Source organism: Elephantulus edwardii, unplaced genomic scaffold, assembly GCF_000299155.1.
Source record: "Elephantulus edwardii isolate Elephantulus edwardi_28Jun2011 unplaced genomic scaffold, EleEdw1.0 scaffold00057, whole genome shotgun sequence".
In the NCBI taxonomy this organism is placed as follows: Eukaryota; Metazoa; Chordata; class Mammalia; order Macroscelidea; family Macroscelididae; genus Elephantulus; species Elephantulus edwardii.
Genome location: NW_006399807.1, coordinates 2,617,758 through 2,637,194, shown reverse-complemented (window position 1 = coordinate 2,637,194; position 19,437 = coordinate 2,617,758). Strand labels below are relative to the sequence as shown.

Genomic DNA, 19,437 nt, shown 5'->3' with positions numbered 1-19,437 from the left:
GGGAGGAGACTGCCCATCTTTCTCCTGTGGAGCAGCTGGTGGATTCAAACCAAGTGTCTTTTGGCTAACAGTGCAACACCATACGTCTAGGCTACCAGAGCTTCCTACTCTAATATTGTTGTTGCTGTGTACTGGTTGAGTTGGAACCAACTCATTTGCTTACCCTCCAGCAGGTTTTCAGAGGCAGTAAATCTCACAGGAGGAGGAGACTGCTGGAATTGAATTTCAAGGCTTCAAGATTGCAGCACTGTCTATTACCTCTAGGCCACCAAAGCTCCCTACTTAAAAGATGGTTGTGTACCCCCGAGTCAGAACTGACCTATAGCTGAGCCTCCAGTGGGTTTTCAGAGGCAGTAATTGCAGGGGAAGAGATTAGGAAACTGGACATCAAAATAACTAGAAACTTTTATACAATCATGGTAAAATACAAATAAGGAAAAACTGCAAAATAGGAGAGCAATGTAAAGAGGAAACTATTATATGGGGACTCTGTATGCTTTTCACAATTTTTCTATAAATCTAAAACAGCTCTGTAGAATAAAATCTATTAAAAAACAACAACAAACAAGCCCAGGAAATCATACTGGTACAAAGAAAAGGTGTAAGATTAAAAACCAAATTAAAATCTGAAGAACAGGACAGGCCTTCCTACACATGAAAATAAAACCAAAAAAATCTAAAAAAGCCCTATCTATAAATTTTACCATATAAAAATATAAATTTTCTGATTTAAAATAATATGAATCTGAAAGGAGGAGAGGGAATAAGTTTAATTATACATTAAAAAAGGAGGATACACAAATAGGCAATATGTTGTTGTTGTTGTTGTTATGTGCCCTCAAGTCACCTGCGACTAATAACGACCCTATATACAACAGCCCTAAACTCTGTTCTGTCCTGTGCCAATCGCACTGTCTCCGATACACCCATCCTGATTACCCCAGTCACTGAATCAATCCACCTCATAGAGGGTCTTTCCCTCCTGAGCTGTCCCTCCACCCTCCCAAGCATGATGTCCCTCTCCAAGAACCAGTCCTTCCTTACAACATGTCCAAAATATGTTAGATGAAGCCTCAGAATCCTTGCCTCCAAGGAGCAGCCCAGTTTAAACATCTCCAGGATGAATCTGTTTGTTTTCTTAGCAGTCCGTGGTACACTGAATACTCTTTTCCAGCACCACATCGCAAAGGCATCAATTCTTCTTCTATCCTCCCTAGTTATTGTCCAACTCTCTGACTCATAACAAGTGATTACAAAGACCATGGCCTGTATCAGATGCAGTCTCCAGAGACACCATTGCTCTTCAGTACTTTGGAGAGGTCCCTAACAGCAGACTTTCCCATGACAATATGTCTTTTAAATTCCTGGCTGCTGATGCCAAGAATGTTGACTATGGAGCCAAGCAAACTAAAGCTGTGAACAATCTCAATCTCTCAATCTCTTCACCATCCATTCTGATGCTGCCAATTGGTCCAGTGGTGAGAATCTTTGTCTTCTTGACATTGAGCCTCAATCCATATTGAAGGCTGCAGTCCTTGATCCTCTGCAACAAGAGCTTCAGGTCCTCCTCAGTTTCCGCAAGCAGGGTTGTGTTATCTGCATAATGCAGACTGTTGATAGATCTTCCACCAATCTTGACCTCACATTCCTCCTCATAGAGCCCAGCCTCCCGGATAATGTGTTCTGTATACAGGTTGAAAAGGTATGGAGACAGGACACATCCCTGGTATACGTCCTTCCCAATTTTGAACCATGCAGTGTTTCCTTGCTCTGTTCTGACCATTGCTTCTTAGTCCAAGTATAGGTTTCTCATTAGCACAATCAAGTGTTCTGGGATTCCCATTCTTCTCAGAGTCAGCCACAGTTTGTTATGATCCACACAGTCAAACGCCTTTTCATAATCAATGAAACACAGATAGATATTCCTCTGGTATTCCCTAATTTCAGCTAAGATCCACGTAACATTAGCTACAATATCTCTAGTACCACGATGTGAAGGCCCACGGCTGCGCGGGAATTGTTAGAAACTATCTACACACTAGTTCTACAGGACACATCACCTTTGCTCGGCAAACATTACCACTAAACTTGAGACACTGGTCACAGCATAAGAAACTGTCAGCAGCTGATGTGTTTGGAATCACAGAAGCCAAGGAAGCTTCAGATATAAGCTATCAGATCAAGGGCTGGACAATGGGCATGGGAGATAGATATTGAAGAGAATGGGTAGAAGTGGGTGGGTATCCTGGTAGATAGTGGAGAAGGGAAATAAGTGGGTCAAGACACTTGTGCCAAGGGCAGGGACAACACTGAAACTAATAGTTGATTCCACAATAAGGGATATATCTTTCACTTTTTCTGTAAAACGCTTGTCTGTTGGATACTTCTCTAAATCTGAACACTCAGATTAAGACAGACTAGGAAGAAGGACTGGCCATCCACTTCTGAAATAGAAGGCCTCTAAAAACCCTATGTACAAATAGGCAACATACAAAAGAAAAAAAAATCAATTTTTTGATGGTACACAACAATACAATGTTATGAGTAGGGAGCTCTGATGGCCTAGTGGTAAGAAACTGCACTGTTAACTCAAAGACACATGGTTCAAATACACCAGCTGCTGTGCTGAAGAAAGGTGGACAATCTTTCTGAACTGAAGAATAAAAAGTATTTTTTTCTGCTAAGAGTGGCAAAAGTAAAAAAGCAGTTGCTATTATGTGTTCTGGAGTCGCCTGAAACTCATAGTGACTGTATGCACAATACTCTTCTCCAACACCACCACCCAAATGCATCAATTATCCTTCTATCATCCCTACTCATTGTCCAGCTCTCTGAAGCATAGCAAGTGATTGCAAAGACCATGGTCTGTGGCAGGTACACCTTAGTCTCCAGAGTGACAGCATTGCTCTTCAGTACTTTGGAGAGGTCTCTAACAGCAGACTTTCACAAAGCAATACGCCTTTTAGTTTCCTGGCTGCTGATGCCAACAGTGTTAATAAACACAAAACCATCCACAGACAATAATATTGAATTTTGGGAAAGAAAAGGTACATCACTTTCACATTGGTAGGATGTAAACTAATATCTTTCTAGAAGCCAGTATGATAATACATTTTAAATGTTATCTAAATTTTAAACTTTGACTCAGAAACCCAACTTTTAAGAATATATCCAAAGATAGAAAAGTAATAAGGTGTACAAATAAAGTGACTAGGGATGATAGAAAGAGATGCCTTTGAGCTTTGGTTCTGGAGAAGAGTGTTGAATATACCATGGACTGCTAGGAGAACAAACAAGTTTGTCCTGGAGAGGGTGAAGCTGGGCTGCTCCTTGGAAGCAAGGATTCTGAAGATCCGTCTGATACAATTTGGGCATGTTGCAAGGAGGGCCTAGTGCTTGGAGAGGGACGTCATGTTTGGGAGGGTAGAGAGACAGCACAGGAGAGAAAGACCCTCGATGAGATGGATCGATTCAGTGACTGGGGTAGTGAGAGTAGGTGTGTCGGAGAGAGTGAGGTTGGCACAATTCTTCTTCTGTCATGCTTATTCATTGTCCTGCTTTCAGCCCAAATCTAGTGATTAAAAGAGCATGGTCTGAACCAAGTGCACCTTAGTCCTCAAACTAACATCACTGCTCCTCAGTAATTTGGAGAGGTTTCTGACAGTAGACATCGACAGTGCAGTACATCTCCTGAATGCTGGAACCAAGTTTATTGATGGTGGATCCAAGTAAAATGAAGTTGTTGACAGTTTCAATCTTTTCTTCATTATGATGTCACCAATCAGTTCAGTGGTGAGAATTTTAGTGTTCTTGATGTTGAATTTATATTGAAGGCTACAGTGTTACTACCTTCTGTAGCAAATGTTTCAAGTTCTCCTCACTTTCAGCAAGCAAGGTTATGTTATCTGCATACTGAAGGTTATTGATGAGTCTGTCTCCAATACTGATACCACATTCTTCTTCAGAGTTCAGCTTTTCAAATAATTTGCCAGCATACACATAGAACAGGTATGGGGAAAGCATCAGCAAGGAGGAAGGATCTTCTACCCATCTCTGCCATTTTCATTCAGGTAGAAGCCCTGATCTTTCCACTCCTGGGAAGCCTTCTGACAGCCCCTAGGCTTACAGCAGGAAAGCAGCTGCAAGGGATAAGGATCTTCCACCCATCTCCATACAATCATACACTCTCATATTAAAATAATGAAGGTCTGCCTAGATGGTTGTGATAGTTACCTGTAGTATTGTAAGCGGGGAAAAACAGGCTTGAGAGCGTACAGAGTGTATTTTATGTTAAAATACACACACACACACACACACACACACACACACACACACACACACACAATTTGTATAGAAAAGTTTATTTTGATAATTTGGTAACATTTTCCGTGATTTTTACTTTCTTGACCTATTTCTGTATATCTATACTTTAAAAAAAACAAAAACTGTTAAATTGAAATTGTTGTTGTTGTTTAATGCCGTCGAGTCGTAAATGACTCATAGCAACCCTATGAACAAACAGCCTGAGCACTGTTCGTACATAGAGTTTCCAGAGGCAAGCCATTTTGGAAATGGATGCCGCTCCTGCAGGGAAAAAGTTATTTCCATTTTGGTTAAAAAAAACCCCAAACAAACCCAACACAACAAAAAAGGGAGAAACGTTTGACCATTATGCACATAATTAAAATAATCCACACACTAACCAAACTTTCAATAACAGTTAAATGAAGATACTTACCAAACGTTTTGTTTTCTCTGAAATACTTGATTTCTTCTGGGAATTTCCTTCTTGAAGCACTATCTAAAGGAAACAGGTAAACAACTGTTTAGTAATGACTTAAAATAATTTATCTACTTAATACATACTTTCTACAAAATAAAACAAAGGTAAGAAATGTAGTTATCATTCAGTGCCATCAAGAATCAACTATAGAGATACCGTTTGACCCAGCAATTCTACTACTGGGAATATACCCCAAAGAGAAAATAACTGACATCCAAGCATATATATGCACACCCATGTTTACTGTGGCTTTGTTCACAATAGCAAGGAGTTGGAAACAACCCAGGTGCCCATCAACAAATGAATGGATAGAGAAGCTATGGTATATTTACACAATGGAATACTACGCCGACTTGAAAAACAAGGAACTCATGCAATATTATTTAAAATGGGTGACCCTGGAGGACACTATGCTTAGTGAAGTATCTCAGTCACAAAGAGGACAAATACTGCATGGTGCCACTGTTGTAAAACAGGATTGACCTTGGGGTTGGGGAGAGACTGAGAAAGATGGGTTCAATAATGTATACTGCATTGAAACACATGAGGGGGAAAACTGTTTAAAAGGGATATGTGACTAGGTATTTTTGTCATGACAGGAGTCTAGAGTGAAGGCTACATGGTGGAGTGGACCTGGGGGAGCAATTGTAAAACAATGAAAGAATTTGTCTTTTACTTTTCCAAGAGTGGAGTGTTCTGGGCGGGGAGGGTTGGGAAGGGACAAAAGTGTAACAATGAATGAATGGAAATCCAAAGTCTCTGTAAATTTTTACTAAAATTAATAATAAATTTAAATTTAAAAAAAAATCAACTCGCAGCTGACCCTCCAGAGGGTTTTCGGAGGCTGTAAACCATAATGGGAGGAGACTGCCCAACCTTCCCCTGCAGTGCAGCTGGTGGATCAGAACTGTTACTTTTAGGCTAGAAGCTCAAGTCCATAACACTAAGTCACCAAATGAGATTTCTACTTAATGCACGCTTTCTATAAAATAAAGGTAAGTAAAAGAAGAGTTAAATGCGTTAGACTCTCAAATCCTCTCTGTTCACAAAGTCAAGGCACATCTAACAATTCCTACATGAAGTAGAAAGTCCAAATAATTTTAAGTAGTATTTATATCCTAATAGGCTAGTAGTCCTTTAAAAAAGTAAATCATATAAATAGAAAAACGGTTTTAAAAATTTTATTTTAAAGCAGACACAACTACTTCTTGTTTCTGCATTTACCGACTAGAAACTATGCAAACTTTCAAACTTTGTAATCAGCTTGGACATGGACACTCTCACTTCCTGTCCCATGACTTCTCCTGGTATATGTTTTATATCCTATTAAACACCATAAACCCAGTTTCATGGAGTATGTCTAAAACAAAGATAACTGTGAACTATATTACATTAGTAGTTAAAGCAGTACCTAATAGATGCTGAGAATGGTGCTTAAATAGATCCTAAGGTAACCCCTTGGGGTACCGTAGTGCATGTACAGTTTACCAACAATAGTACTGTAGCTGGGTACCACTGAGTTTACTATGAGTCACAGTGACCCTATGAACAACAGATGTGAACCTTGCCCTATCCTGCACCATCTGCATGATGTCTGTCATGCCCAAGACCACTGTTACAGTCTCTGTGTCAATCTGTTTTGTTATCGGTCTTCCTCTCTCTGACCTTCTATTTCTCTCTGCATGATGCCTTTTCCAAGGGTTGACTGCTCCTGACTACATGCCCAAACTATGAGAAATGAAGTTTCACCATCTTTACTCCTAAAGAGGATGCTGGTCACACTTTCTCAAAGACAGAAATGCCTGCTCTTTTGGCAGTCCATGGGATATTCTATATTCTTCTCCAACACCACAATTCAAAGGCATTGATTCTTTTGTCATTCTCATTCACTGCCTGACTTTCAGATGGATACAAAGCAACTGAAAATACTATGGCCTGATCAGGCACAGGGTAGACTTTAAAATGGTATTATTACTTGTTAGCCCTTTGGGGAGGTCTTTGACAGCAGATTTTATCAATATAACACATCTTTTGATTTCCTGACTGCTGTTACCATGGGTGTTGATGACGGATCCAAGTAAAATGACATCTTTGACAAATTTATATTTTCTCTACCTTTCACAATGTTGCCTGCTGCTACACTGTTAAGGATTTTTGTTTTCTTGATGCTGAGATGTAATCCGTATTAAGGCTGTGATCTTTGATCTTCTGCAACAAGTTTGTCAAGTGCTCTTCACTTTAGCAATGTTGTATCATCTGCATAATACAGGTTGCTGATGAGCCTTCCTCCAATCCTGGTACCACATTCTTTTTCACATAGGCCAGTTTCTCAAACTATTTGCTCAGAAGACATAGTGGATAGGTATGGAGAAAGGATACAACCCTGACTCAAACCTTTTCTGATTTTAAATCATGCAGTGCTTCCTTGCTCTGTTCAGACAATTAATCCTTGGTCTAGGTACAAGTTTCACGTAAGTACAATTAAATGTTCTATTATTCCCATTCTTCTAAACGTTAGTCACAGTTTGTTATGATCCAGTCAAATGTCATTGCACAAGTAAACATCTTTCTGGTATTCTCTGCTTTCAGCCAAGACCCACCTGACATCAGTAATGGTATCTCCCTTGCCATAACCTTTTCTGAATCTAGCTTCACATTCTGGTAGTTCCTTGTCAATGTCCCATTCCAATCATTTTTTAGTATGTTCAGCAAGATCTTCCTTGCATATGATATTAATGATACTGTTTGATAATTTCCACATTCTGTTGGATTATTGTTTTTTGAATGAGAACAGATAAGAGAAAATTCTAAAAAACTAGATAGAACATAACTATGGCAACACAAATACTGTGGTTGACAGGACATAGTACCCACTGTAAACAATGAAAACCAATATGTTCTTAGTCACACCGCATGTATGTTCTTAATCACACTTGCCTTCAATCCTTATAAAAAGAATTTTTTAAAAATTTTCTTAACGTATCTAAGAACTTACAGTTTTCTGGCGGAACTCCTGATTCAGCAACTGCTGCAGCTCCTGAACGTCATCTGAAAGCTGCTTGAATTCTTCTTGCTCTTCAACTGGGACAGAACTAAAAACACACTGAAGTAAGAGGGGATTTACTGCCCCCAAATAAGTGAAGAAGCCACCTCCATTAACGGTCTTCCAATATGACAGCCTTTAAAGGGATTTCTCTATTACACAGAAGCAATAAAGACCAGAAAACCTCCTTCAATTCTCTACCCTCACATCAATGGACTCATCTAAATATACACCTACCCTTCTGACATCATTCTTAACAATAAAACGAAAATAGCATCCCTTCTGTTTAGTGCTGATTTTCTGCTTTCACTCTGGTGCTTATCATGTCACACTGCTCACTTCTATATGGTCCATTCTCCTGCCTGTCTAGCCTTTTCTATCAGCTTTTAAACATGTTCAAGTTTCTTCCATATAAATGTCCTCAATGTCAGTTTTTCACTATCACTGCATAATATATTTCCTGAAAGATAATGAGTATAATTACCTTTATCATATTTTCAATTAGCCATTTGCATTTATTCATCCTTAAATCCTGCTGACAGCTTTTACTCACTTTCCTATCTTTCCCCTTATTAGTTTGTAAGAGCTCTTTCTATATGAATAATATTAAATTAGCTTTGTTGTTAGAGTTATTTTTGCATTTTAGCATGTGTTGCACACCCTTCTCTCAGTACACTATTTTTATTTTTGCTTGATGTATCATATCTTTTAACATGCCAAACTTTAATAGCCCTCTCTTACTCCACAGTCTTTTCACCTTTTCAGACTACAGCTGCTTCTAAAGATAATTTTTGCTGAGGGTATGTTAGAAAAGCTCTCACCTGAAACAGATAAACTCAAAGACACCAACAAATTAATGGGGGGTGGAGGGGATTATTTTCTTTAAAGCCATATGTAGAAAGCCAAGAGATAGTAACTCTTAATAAAATCTTTTTCCTATGAATGAACTAAACAAAATCCTAAATATTTAATTTACTGGAGTTAAATAAATAAATAAATAAATAAATAATTAAATATTTAATTAATTAATTAACAGGAGGAAGGACAATCCTCAGTAAAATGAAAAGAAACATTTCCTGATGTTCATTAGAAGTATTGTTGCTGTTCTATACCACTGAGTCAGAGCTGACCCTTGAGGAGATTGCTCAACTTTCTCCCAGAGTAGCTAGCTTGTGGATTCCAACTGTAAAGTAAGCCTTTGGGCTGACAGTGCAACTCCTTACCCTGACAGGCCGATCCCTAATTAGAAGTAATTAATGTCTTTAAACAAGGCAGGCTGACACACTATGAAAAAAGTGAAAAGATATATAATAAACATGACAAAGAAGAAAAATGAATTTTTATTTAAGAAAGACAAACTTAAATATTCTGCTATCTATAAGGAAGATAAATTAAACGTAGACTGTAGAGTTGAAAAAACAATTATTATTTACAACTCATTCTGAAAGTCATTTATTTGTAAGTCTCCAACTTACTCAAGTTTCTCCAACTTCATTAATGCTTCCTGGTGTGCAGCATTCAGTTGTTGCATTTTGTCCACAGAGGATTTCTATTAAAGCAATTTTACTGAATCAGTGATGTATTAAAAATCACCTACCAGCTTAGATTACAAAATGTTTATACATTCTACAATTTTTACACCAGAAATAAGACATAAAACCAGGCATTCATAAGTAAATTAGTAGTTTTACTTATACAACACTAATGTTGAAGTTTATCAGTTACGTACTGTACTAAGTCCCGGGAATAACTAGTCCCTGCACATAAGTAGTTCAATCTCCTTTAAGAGACAGACATATGAATAAAAAAACTTCGAACAATTTGCTATAGTTCTGGAAATAAGAGGCACAAAGCTGACATCCAACTCAGCTTGTCTGAAGGGTAGGGAGGGATTCTCAGAGTTGATAGAAGGCTTTCTCTGAGCTGTCTTCAAGGGGGGAGGTCTGTCCCTTTGAAGACATAACCTTCTAATAAATCTATCTTTACTATTTTACCCTCATAAAAAAGAAAAGAAAAAATTAAGACGAAGAATCAGTCTGCTAAAATTGTCTCTGCGTGTGCATATGCATATGTGAGCTTTGGCAAATATGTTTGGAAGAATAAGCTAAACATAATTTGTGCAAAAAAAATTCTTTAGTTCATTAGAGCTAGAGATTAATATTTAACTGTACAAAGTTATTCCAGTACTTTAAAAAAAAATATGAGATAAAAGTGGGCAAAATGGGACAATTCAGACAGATAACTCATGTTTTCTAGTTTCCTAAATTTTTAAAGGCTGAAAAATAAATTTCTGTATATTAAAATGACTATCTTACATTAAATCTTATAGTATGATGTTAGACATGTGTTGTTGTTGTTGTTATGTGCTGTGGAGTCGCTTGCGACTCATAGCGACCTTTTGTACAACAGCCCTAAACTCTGCTCTGTCCTGGACCAATATCACTGCCTCTGACATATCCATCCCAATTAACCCAGTCACCAAATCAATGCACCTCATAGAGGGCCTTCCCCTCCTGCGCCTGCCCTCCGCCCCACCCAAGCATGATGTCCTTCTCCAAGGACCGGTCCCTCCTTACATGTACATTTAATAAAACACAATCCAATTAGGCCATTATTTAAAAATGCAAACACAGGCTTAAAATATTTCAACTATTAAAAAAAAACCCTACATTGCAAAAGCAAAGTCAAAGGAAAAAAAATATGTGGATACTATTAGTATTTTCTGCACATACATTACCTGACATAGGAAAAGGGCCTCAATCACAAGATTAAAATAATGAAACACAACCTCTTGTTACCAAATAACAAAGAAAATCTCATTCAGAGCTATGCTTTCCAAAAACTATAATGTTATTTCATATAGACAGAAAATGTATTCAAAAGGACATAGAATCATTTGACAAATATTTCAAAACCAATTTATAGCTGTGAATTATGCTACCCACTCTCACTGACTTGATTCCAACCCCCAATGACCCTAAAAGACAAAGCACAATTGCTCCACAGGTTGTCCAAGGCCACAAATCTTAATGGAAGCAGACTGTAACATCTCGTTCCAGCAGAGTGGCTGGTGCGTGAACAAACACAGCAGTTAGCACTTGGACATTTAACTATCATCCCACCAACAGGAACCTTATACATGATGGTACTGATCTGCTACGTCACTCCAAATATATTTGAATCTTACATATTGCCAAAGTAATTTCATGTATGTCTCACGGCAGTTTTCTCTGAAGTGAATAAAGTTGATCATGCCACTTAAAAACCGACTTGTCCGTTTTGCTTCTAAAATAGAAGGCAAGATTCTTAAATCAATTGAAACATAATAAAAAAATTCATCATTTCCTAACATATGCTTTGATTATAACACATAGAATTAAACTGTGTGCTAAAAGTAACCAAAGTGCAGAAAAATCTGTTGTAACTTAAAAATCAATATTATTTTTGCAAATTAGGACTCCTACTACTGACAATGAAGGAGTAACAAAAACTGTATTTACCTGTGATCGTAAATAATTAGAAAACAAGGCAAAATATAAAAACAGGCTGCAGGCATGAGAGGAGGAGTACAAATGCAGTGAACTCGAAGGTGCTCACCTTGTAGACTAAGCTGTACCACATGAAGAAGAAAAACAGAGCTTAGCAGAGCTGCTAAGAAAAGAAGATGAACTCTAGAGAGATAAAGCAGTTAACATTTATGAAACTGGGTCCTGGAAAGGAAGAAATTACAAAGAGAAAGAACTCTGGGATATGCAGAGGAGATTCTGAGTTTTTAGCTGAGCATTGAATGATGCAAGAATGTGTGGAGAAATTGTTATGGGCAGGGGGAAAAAAAACCAAGAAATATTTAATGAAATTTAAAAAAAAAAATCCAACCAGTACCCAATAAAATTTACAATATTTAATGAGAAATGTGGGGTTAAGATTGGTGGAAGATCTATTAACAATCTGCATTATGCAGATGACACAACCTTGCTTGCTGAAACTGAGGAGGACCTGAAGCGCTTGCTGCAGAGGGTCAAGGACTGCAGCCTGCAATATGGATTGAGGCTCAATGTCAAGAAGACAAAGATTCTCAACACTGGACCAATTGGCAGCATCAGGATGGATGGTGAAAAGATTGAGATTGTTCACAGCTTTAGTTTGCTTGGCTCCACAGTCAACACTCCTGGCACAAGCAGCCAGAAAATTAAAAGGCGCATTGCCATGGGAAAGTCTGCTGTTAGGGACCTCTCCAAAATACTGAAGAGCAATGGTGTCTCTCCGTGGAGACTAAGGTGCGTCTGATACAGGCCATTGTCTTTGCAATCACTTGTTATGCATCAGAGAGTTGGACAATGACTAAGGAGGATAGAAGGAGAATTGATGCCTTTGAGTTGTGGTGCTGGAGAAGAGTATTGAGAGTACCATGGACTGCTAGGAAAACAAACAGATTCATCCTGAAAAGGGTTAAACTGGGTGGCTCCTTGAAGGTAAGGATTCTGAGGCTCCGTCTAACATACTTTGGACATGTTGTAAGGAGAGACCAGTCCTTGGAGGACATCATGCTTGGGAGGGTGGAGGGACGGCACAGGAGGGGAAGGCCCTCTATGAGGTGCATTGATTCAGTGACTGGGGTAATAGGGATGGGCGTGTCAGAGACAGTGCAATTGGTACAGGACAAAGTTTAGGGCTGTTGTACATAGGGTCGCTATGAGTTGCAAGTGACTCGATGGCACATAACAACAACAATATCTAATATAAGCAGCTAAACATGTAAAGCCAAACTCAATGTGGTTAAGTCTATTCTCACTCAAGGTGACTTTATAAGATAGAGAGGGAACTGCCCTACAGAGTTTCTACAGCTGGAAACCTTCTTTCCAGAAGCACACTGCTACATCTTTTCCCCCTGGAGCAGCCAGTTGAACTAGTAATCTTTTGGTTAGTAGCCAAATGCTTTAATCGCTCAATTATAGGAGCTCCTAATCATGTAAAGAAACAGGAAAATGATGCATTAAAAAAAGAAAAATAAATTAACTGAAACATATCCAGATATAACCCAGAAAACAGATTTAGTCGATAAGAATGTGTCATTAGTCTTTATAAATGTAGGTTGTTTCCAATTTATAATGTATTTTAGTTACAGCAACCATTTGGTTTTGGCTTTTTTTTAATGGGGAGAAGGAGGGTACATCTTAGCACTGGTAGTCGTATTTAATACATACAATGTCCTATTACATCACTTTCTAATGTTATTGTTCTCATGCCAACCCCAATGACACGCAAATCTAGGTGTATCAAACCAAATTCATTGCTGTTCAGTCAATTCTGACTCATGATGATCCTAAAAGACAGAGTAGAAAACCTTCATAGGCTTTTCCAGGCTGTCAATCTCTAGGAAGGCAGACTGCCACACCTTTCTCCCAAGGGATAACTAGTGGATTTGAAGTGATAACTTTCTGGATAGCACCTGAGCACTTTACTGAAATAGGGATCTTCAAACTTACATAGCCTTGGTAAAATCCAACGCCAAACACAAACTTAATGTTTAGTTATTATACTAAACAAGCAAGATGCTAAGATGTTTTAAAAAATTAAAATATAACGCTATTAATATATTGTGGGAGAAGGATGAGAAATCTTCTCCCACGCGATGAACTGTCTCTGAAAATCCGCTGGAGGATCAGCTATGGGCTGGTTCAGATTCAATGGTACACAACAACAAAAACAAATTTATATACTAAGCAATATTCTTAAAAATTTCTTTTCAAAATGTTTCTCACTTTTAGATATAACCACTTATAGAAAATTAGGGACAAACAGAAATGTCTGCAATGTTGTTACTTTTAAATCTTTGTTTTTAAAGAATTATTAATGGAAAGTTGAACTATTTATTACATTGAAGCCAAACAATATAAATTGTTTTAAATTTTAACTTACTTGGATATAGAATATCAGCAATCTCAAAGTCATGCACCTGACAGATAGGCATAAATGAGTCCCTTGATAAATCAGAGAACAAATAGTAAGATAAACATTGTATTTTAAAAGAGATTTCTAGACATATTTCTCTTTATCAAAGAACAAAGTCAGAAGTCTAACATAACATATAATCCTATAGCATTCAATTTAATTTTTCTGACGTTACAAGTTTCCATGTAATGCCAAAGCACAGTTACAAATTCTAATAAACAACACACACTTCTGGAGGCAGGAGGCAGTGCTTTTACGAACTCAAAATCTTCCATAAAGATAGTAAACCATTTCAGATTAAAGTTTCTTAAATTTTCAATTAAAATGGACTGGTAAACTGTAAAAGGTTGAGTTGGTTATACGTTATAGAAGCTTACAATTTAAAATCTACATAGGACAGAGTTAAGAGGCAGAAAGGAGAAATTCTTTCACATATATAAAACGTATCTCCTTTAGAATCTTGTTGTTAGTTGCCACTGGGTTGATTGAAATTCATAGCAACCCCATTTGGTAAACAGTAAAATTGCTCTGTGGGATTTTCTGGGTTATAATCTCAACAGAAGCAATTGTTTAGTCTTTTTTTCCACAGGAGTGCTGAGTGGGTTTGAACCTAAATTTTTATTTTGCAGTTGAGTATAAAACATTTTACTACCGAGGGACATCTAAGAAAGCTTCACAGAATGAAAATAATCACGCAGACTAAGTAATTTTTTTTTAAATTTTTTTTACTCACAGATGAATATATAAATTGCTGACTGGTAAGAAGCCTTCCATTATATGTGGATACATGACTTCACAGTTCACTGGCATCTAAATGTAATCACAAAATAAAAGTGATACACCAATTGGACAAAATAAGAAAACTCAAAATCAATAAATTTTAATCATATGCTAAAATAAAAACATATAGCTAGTTATCATTAAATTAAAGACGTAAATTAACAATTTAAACGTTAGCACACAATTAGTGTTGTCATTAGTAGTAATGCTAAAAAACAAAAACAAATAAAAAAAAAAAACCCCACAACAAAAAAACACTCCTCCAAAAAAACCATCTCATGGCCATCAAATAGGTTCTAACACAGCAAGCTTCCATTCGGTTTCCAGGCTGCAAATATTAACTGGCAGAGACAACCCATCTTACTCCGAAAATCACTTATGGATCAGAATCTCAGCAGTTGCTCAGCCTTTTGGCTACAAACACCACCAAAGCAAGGCTCAGCAAAAAGTAACACCCAAAAGGAAAAAATGGGAGGCGGGAAATCTAAAACTCACCATGTAGAAATGCTCCAGTCGAATTCCATATACTATTTGCAAGGCTCTCATATAGATCATATGCAAGACTTCAGGCTATAAGAGAAAAACAATTCTCAATACTTGAATACATACCTTTAGAAGTAGTATCACTATTATGATTATCATCCAATACCACAGTTAATGGATAAAAAGAAGAAAAGAGTGACCAAATTACAGTAATTCCTTCTAAATAAATTAGTTCTTAAATGGATGTCACAAGAGACTCTGAATATTGCACTAGAGCGCTGATTAGCCAAAGCAAAGGGAAGAAATCAAGAAGTTAAGGATCTGAATAACTTTCAAAGGGCTGCTCGGGAAGACAAGGCAAAATATTATAATAAAATGTGCAAGGTGCTGGAGTCAGAAAATCAAAAGGGCCGAACTCACTCCGCATTTTTTAGGCTGAAAGAACTAAAGAATAAAGTCAAGCCACGAGTTACAATACTTGAGGATGCTATGAGCAGAATACTGAATGATTCAAGAATCATTTAAAGCAGATGGAAGGAGTATGCAGAATCACTGTACCAAAAAGAATCCACTGACACAGAAGAATTTCAAGAAACAACGTATGATCAAGTGGCAATAGTGATGAAGGAAGAAGTGCAGACTGCTCTGAGGACTCTGTAAAAAATAAAGCCCCAGGTATTGATGGAATACCAATTGATGTACTTCATCAAACAGATGCTGCCCTGCATGTGCTCACCAAGTTGTGCAAAGAAATCTGGAGGACAACTACTTGGGCAACTGACTGGCAGAGATTCATATTTATTCCCATTCCAAAAAAAGGTGACTGGACAGAGTGTGGAAATTATCAAACAACATCATTAATAACACACTGGCAAAATCATGCTGAAGATTATCCAGAAAAGACTTGAACGGTACATTGACAGAAATAACAGAAAAACAGGCTGGGTTTAGAAGAGGTTGTGGCACTAGAGACATTCTTGCCAATGTCAGATGGATCTTGGCAGAAAGTAGAGAGTACAGGAAGAATGTCTACCTGTGTTTCATTGACTATGTGGATCACAATAAATTGTGGCTAACCTTAAGGAAAATGTGAATCTCAGAACAATTGATAGTGCTTATACAAAACCCATACTTGGACAAAGAAGCAGTCCTCAGAACAAAGCAAGAAAACACTACATGGTTCAAAATCAGAAAGGAGTGTGTCAGGAGTGTGTCCTGTCCCCATACCTCTTCAATCTGTATTCAGAACAGATCATTTGGGAAGCAGGGCTTTCCGAGGAGGAGTGTGGTATCAGGATAGAAGGAAGACTCATTAACAACGTGTGATATACGGATGACACAACCTTGCTTGCTGAAACTGAAGAAGACCTGAAGCGCTTGCTGCAAAAGGTTAAGGACTGTAGCCTTCAATAAGGATTGAAGCTCAACATCAAAAAGCCAAAGATTCTCACCACTGGGCCAATTGGCAGCACCATAAAAGATGCAGAAGAGATAGCGGTTGTTAGCAATTACAGCTTGCTCGGATCCACAATTAAAACTCTTGACACCAACAGTCAGGAAATCAAAAGACAAATTGCATTGGGAAAATCTGCTGTCATGGACCTCTCCAGAGTGCTGAAGAGCAATGATGTCAGTCTAGATATAAAGGTGCACCTAATCCAGGCCATCGTCTTCTCAATAACTTCTTAAACTTCAGAGTTGGACAATGACTAAGGATGACAGAAGAATAGATGCCTTCAAGTTGTGGTGCTGGAGAAGAGTCTTGAACATACCATGGATTGCCAAAAAAACAAATAGGTCTGTCTTAGAGAGAGTGAAACCAAATCTCTCCTTGGAGGCTAGGATCTTGAAGCTCAGCCTCACTTACTTTAGGCAAGTGGCCAGAAGAAATTGGTCCTTGCAGAAGGACAACATTCTCGGAAGGGTTGAAGGACAGTGCAGGAGAGGGAGACCCCAGATGAGATGGACTGATATAGTAACTGGGGCAATGAGGGTTGGTGTGTCAGAATTAGTGAGACTGGCTCAAGACAGGGAAGGGTTCAGAGCTGTTATACATAGGGTCACAATATATCGCAGAGGACCCAATGGCACATAACAATAGTAACATACTATGACAGGTTTGGAAGCAGTAGTGTCATCCACTTCCTAAATAACATGCCTTTGGAATCTTTGTGAACGCTGATGTCGATGGTTATAGAGGTGCTTCAGGCATTTTGTTCATGGGGTCACTCTGAGTAGTGCTTGACTCAAAGGCAATCAACAACAACAATTTTTCCAAATCTTAACACATTATATAAAAATCTATTAATTTACTGTTATGTAAAAAGGTGTCAATGACCTAAGTGGTTTAAGCTTATATATAGGAGAGCAAACAAATCTGAACCCAGTCTAAGCAGTCCATCCACTTTAGGATGTGGAAAAAGTAGTTTAGGCTTTCAGATATGTGGGAGAAATAAAAGAACATTAAAGGAATATTTTCAAAAACAAACTTTGATGCTATAAATTTGTTCACATTTTGGTGAACATCTTGATCCAAAGGGTATAGATTTAACAAGGTAGTATGAGATTTTCAAAAATTTATCTTCATTATCAGTAGTTCTAAATTGTTGTTCTATAAACCAGTTCTAGTTCACATACAAGTTTATTAGGTAAGCAGTAGAGAAAAACAAAAATAAATGTGTTGTTTTTTATAAAACAAAAATTATTCCATTTAAAAGCCCATCATTTATTGTGAAATATCACTCCCTCTTTAATAATTACAGGAGTACAGTGACCAAATTTCTGAATGCTGTATCATTACACCATGTTATCACACTATGCTATCACTGCAGTCTCAGCACAGGAACTTGAAGGAGGCTTTGAGATATCTATGTCACATAAATAGTTCATTTTTGCATTTAATAACTAAAGAATAAAGAGCAATGTCTGTCAAAACAAGTCAATTCACCCCAGGGCATAATGCAAGAAAATTAATCTGTAAGTGTCCAAAGAGAATTGTTTCTAAGCACTTTTTGTGGCTGGAAATCACTTGTCCTAAGTTCTTTCAAGCCTTACCAATAAACGATATCCTCACACCACCACTGCAATAATAATAATAATAAAAAATTTAATATACTTTATTAAGTCCATGTTTTAGAGGTTGTTTTGAAGAAAACTACCATATTAAAAAAATTGAATTCCTAATGGGAATGTAGGAGCAGCTTCACATAGAAACTTAACGTTATTTTAAAATTACATTAGGTAAGAGATTTTGCTCTGCATTAAAATGATCTGCCTATACCAAAAAGCAGTCTCTATGTTCAGTTTGTTTTGTTTTTTTTTCTTTTCCATATAGAGACCTCATAGCTTACTTTGTTTACAAATACCACATGCAATTATGTCTGCATTTTACCTTAGGATTTGGGTAAAGATCACTCTTGGTGAGACTTTTTCCATCAGCTCCTGTTAAGATCATGTTCCGAATATAAGCCAAAATCTCAGTTACATTATATCTGGGGAAAGACAAAGTTTCCATCTTGGGAGTCTCCTTGTCTGAAAGAAGAAAATGCACACATTAGAAACATGGTGAACCAACAGCACCCATTACCTGAAGATGATACATAGAGCAAAATTAGCAAGCTAGGCTTGTCCTAGCCATGATAGTTTTAATGATCACCAAACATTTAATTACTGTCCTGGTAAAGTAAACAATATATATTTCCTAAAACTATTTCAGGGAGCTAGAGAATGACTAAGGATGACACAAGAATTGATGCCTTTGAATTGTGCTGGAGAAGAGTCTGTCTTGAAGAGGAAAAACCTTCGGAAGCTAGGATTTTGAAGCTCTGTCTCACATACTTTGGGAGGGACCAATCCTTAGAGAAGGACATCATGCTCAGAAGGGTGAAGGGACAGCACAGGAAAGGAAGACCCTGATGAGATGAGTCAATGGGAGTAGTGGGTATGTCAGAGTCAGTGAGACTGGCTCAGGATAGGGCAGGCTTCAGAGTTGTTGTACATAGGGTTGCTATGAGTCACAGCAGACTGGATGGCACAAACAACAAAACTATTTTTATTCTAAAATGAAACAATAATATTCTATTAATTTTCCTAATGCTGCTTTCTTTATCTGACAAAGGAGATGAGAAACTTTTGTTTCTTCCAACTAAGGAGCTTAACAAAATCCTAAAGAGTAATCCTCAAAGCAAAGCTTATAAACATAAGCAGAATCTCAGTAGAAAAAAATAGCAATAGAACTACTATAGTAAGTAGCAAAATTGTACTCTGATTTGGCATCCTTTGCAATACACACACGAGAGACAGATAAGGATTAAGATGTAAGGGGGTGGCGGTGGATGAGAATAGAATGATATAACTGGCAAAATTTCTAATCAGAAGAAGCAAAAACCAAACCATG

At 37.6% G+C, this 19,437-nt stretch overlaps 1 protein-coding gene across 1 annotated transcript in view; it reads right to left on the bottom strand.

Annotated features, from left to right (window-relative positions):
• NUF2 (NUF2, NDC80 kinetochore complex component) overlaps positions 1-18,555 on the bottom strand; it is a 33,502-nt gene extending 14,947 nt beyond the window's left edge. The window contains exons 1-8 of the mRNA XM_006887442.1: positions 18,433-18,555; positions 15,054-15,128; positions 14,512-14,588; positions 13,746-13,807; positions 11,014-11,111; positions 9,302-9,375; positions 7,779-7,875; positions 4,739-4,801 (exon numbers count right to left, since the gene is read on the bottom strand). Of these exons, the coding sequence (XP_006887504.1) occupies positions 4,739-4,801; positions 7,779-7,875; positions 9,302-9,375; positions 11,014-11,111; positions 13,746-13,807; positions 14,512-14,588; positions 15,054-15,128; positions 18,433-18,555 (669 nt within the window). The remainder of the gene's footprint in view (positions 1-4,738; positions 4,802-7,778; positions 7,876-9,301; positions 9,376-11,013; positions 11,112-13,745; positions 13,808-14,511; positions 14,589-15,053; positions 15,129-18,432) is intronic.
• Positions 18,556-19,437: the final 882 nt, after the last annotated feature.